This window comes from Nestor notabilis, unplaced genomic scaffold, assembly GCF_000696875.1.
Source record: "Nestor notabilis isolate BGI_N333 unplaced genomic scaffold, ASM69687v1 scaffold16147, whole genome shotgun sequence".
NCBI lineage: Eukaryota > Metazoa > Chordata > Aves > Psittaciformes > Psittacidae > Nestor > Nestor notabilis.
The window spans coordinates 43,164-46,338 of record NW_009936206.1 but is presented as its reverse complement, the minus strand read 5'-3'; the positions used below and the strand labels follow the sequence as shown (position 1 = coordinate 46,338).

The window sequence follows — 3,175 nt, the reverse complement described above, 5'->3', positions numbered from 1 at the left end:
CTTTCCCTGTTGTCGTGAAGTTCAGTGAAGAAGCTGAGGGTATATTTGTTACAAAACAGTTACTCTTCTGTAATGGTAAGTGAACCAGCTTGATTTCTAGATGCAGGGCACCCATGTTGGCAAGTTACTCTTTGCCATAGCAAGAATTCCTGTTTAGCCATAGTAGAATGCCAAGCTGATGTGACTCTTTTACTTCTACTGCTGTGTCGAATTACCATACCTTGAGTGATGGGGAGCTGAGTAGTGAGGGAAAGAAATAGGCTTTCTTATCCATTTCCATTATCATGCATGATTTGCATCTATGCTGTAGCTAAAATACTCAAAGTAAGCATCAAAATTCTAGGAACATGATAAGGAAAATTCTTAAAAGAATCAAATTTTCCATACACTGGAAAAATAATATATGGATTTCATGCGCTTCTTTCTCTGGCTTACTTAATCTTTTGTCTACCAATAATTTTTCTTCGAGAAGTTATAAGAAAGCACATGTACTCCAAAAAGGTATTTCATATTCTTTCACTGGAAAATTGTTTTTGTTCTGTATTTTAGGCCATAATTCCCATTGTCATAATTCCCAGTTGATAAGATTGATTAGTGATATAATTTTGTAGCCTTGAAAGTCACCTTTTACAAAACTCTTTAAAACTCATAATTGGCATCTGAGATAATTATTATGACAGGAAGGACTGGTTTTTATACTAGTGGTTCTGTCAAAAGGTAATTGCTACTATGTAATGACAAGTACTTCAACATTGTGAGGAGCATTTCTTCCCCTAATCATAGGACATTTGAAATAATGTTTACTTTATATACATTGTATCTATGAAAGTGATAGTAAAAGATAGAAATACTTCCACTCTTACTCCTGTCCACAGTTCTTCCCTTCCCTGCAGATTCTGTACAGTTTCGATTTTTTTTTTTTATCTGTTCTTAATTAAGATGTGGACACAGACTTTAATTAAGTGTAATAGCACAATAAATAGAATTCCTAAATAATAATGGACACATTCTCTGAGGTGGATGTTGGTTTGAGGGGAAAAGAATATACCCAGACGCAGGGAGATTCACAGGACACTACCACATGAAGCTCTAATCATTCTAAAGTTAAATACCATAAACTTCCTTTATTCTTTTTGAGGATTGCAAGCATATATCTTTCTCATATCTTGTTCCTTTCATTGCTGATCTCGTCAAAATGGCCTGCATGAAATTTGAAGCAATTGAGTGAATAGCTAAGCAAGAGGCTGGGTGAAAGAGAATATAGACAAGACATATTACAAAAATTGGAACTAGATGATCTTGAGGTCCTTTCCAACCCTAACCATTCTATGAGTCTATTCTGCAAATATGTCTCGGAGATAATATGGCAATATTAAAACTGAGAAAATAGAATTATCTTCTGATGTCATTAATTACAGTTGTCCTACCATTCTTATAAGTAAAGAGAATAATGTCTCTGAAGTCTTCAGGTTTACAGCTGACTGAGGGATTTGTCCAAGGACGTAGAAAATCTCCAAGAATAGCATCCAGTCTGTCCTGTAATAGCTTTATCAACGTAGTAAATGATGGAAGGTTTTGTTCCATACTTTTTGTTTTCCAGAGCTCTTCTGAGCTGTCCCAGCAGCCTAGATGTTGTAGCATGCAGTATCAGAGCATGTCCCAGAGTACATATCCTAGTTTGTATAGTAAATACATAGCCTTGCCATTTCTCTGCTGTATAATTTGCTTTGAAAAGATGTGCTGTCAAGACTATTTGTTTTTATTCAAATTCCTTCTAGAGTCATGTTAGGCAGCCTCATTGCTTTTTATGCAGGACTGGAAAAGAGCCTCACTGCTAACTGTTAGCTGCATGTTTTTAATCAGAGTAGCAGAGATTGTGGCCCTCTGGGCTTACTTAGATACTGTAAAAGAGTGCAGTTTTAAATCATGTTAGCTAATTTCTGTAAAGTAGGAATTTTAAATACTACTTTAAAATCCACATACACAAAGATGAAGGTGGTTAAATAGTTTAGTCTAGGGGGATGTACCATCTTTGCCCACACTTCACTGTTTTACAACACAGGAGCCTAGAATTAAATTAATTTTGCATTGCACCAGATGGAAAAAACATTGTACTACTTAAATACTAATAACTGTCCAGGCTGATTTTACTGGTCATATACACAGTGTAAACAAGGCAGTAGTCAGTATATTTTTTACTTTAAACTATTTATAAGTATGCATATATGCCTTTATTAAAGGTTTATGTATGGTGACAATTAATTTATATAGGAAATTATCATACAGATAGTTTTCTTTATTTCAAAGTTACTTCCAAGACTGATACTTTCATTCATGTACCATTCTAGTTCTTGGAGTGCTCAGTTTCCAGTAGTCTGAGTGCCAGAAACGGAAGATTTCTTTTATGATTATTTATTTATTTCTCTTTTTTAAGCATATGCTTACGTGCCTTTTAATCCAAATGCTAAGGAAAATTACCAGAACAAAAGCCAAGCCTTAAATAAAATTGCTAATGCTGTTTTCTGATGTTTCGTTTCTAGTTTTCGATTCAAAAGATGATAGTGCAGTAATTGGGAAGCTCAAAGTAACAGTGGAAGCCCTCCATGTGCTGCGTTCAGTCTATGAGGAATGCGAAGAAGACTGGGAGGCATGAAAGGGAAATTTGCCTACAGAAGTTGCTTCTCCCAGTGTAAATACATGCTTGATAGTGCTTCAAAGATGAGATCTTTGTAATTCTTACAGTATATTTAATGTATAATTTATATGAAAAGGACGCTTGATTTGTAGTTGTAAAGTTTTGTATACTTTTCAGTCTGTTTGTTTTTATATTTCCCCCCTAAGGCTAAGAATCTTTCCACAATGGACAACGTCTTGTAAATAATTAATACCTACATGATTGAATGTTGTGCTTTATTTGCATTTTCATGATTTTTTCATACATAAAACAGTAATAAAAATGCAAGTCAAATTTTTAATTTTTAATAAAAAAACCATAAGCCTTAGAAAACTGATTAAAAATACTTTTATGTTATCCCTAATCACCCCACTAAATGGAATGCCTGTGATTAGCCTCATTAAGAATTTTATACTGTGAAGATTTTATTAAAAGCAATATATGAAAATTACTTGGATTAATGTGTTAATCTGCCTCTTTAAAATGCTAATATCCATTTTA

The 3,175-nt window shown here is 33.9% G+C and overlaps 1 protein-coding gene across 1 annotated transcript in view; it reads left to right on the top strand.

Annotated features, from left to right (window-relative positions):
• Positions 1-2,811, top strand: part of LOC104408577 (protein fantom-like) — a gene marked incomplete at its 5' end in the record, with an annotated part of 16,410 nt that extends 13,599 nt beyond the window's left edge. Inside the window, one exon of the mRNA XM_010018227.1 lies at positions 2,541-2,811. Coding sequence (XP_010016529.1) covers positions 2,541-2,653 — 113 coding nt within the window. The remainder of the gene's footprint in view (positions 1-2,540) is intronic.
• Positions 2,812-3,175: the final 364 nt, after the last annotated feature.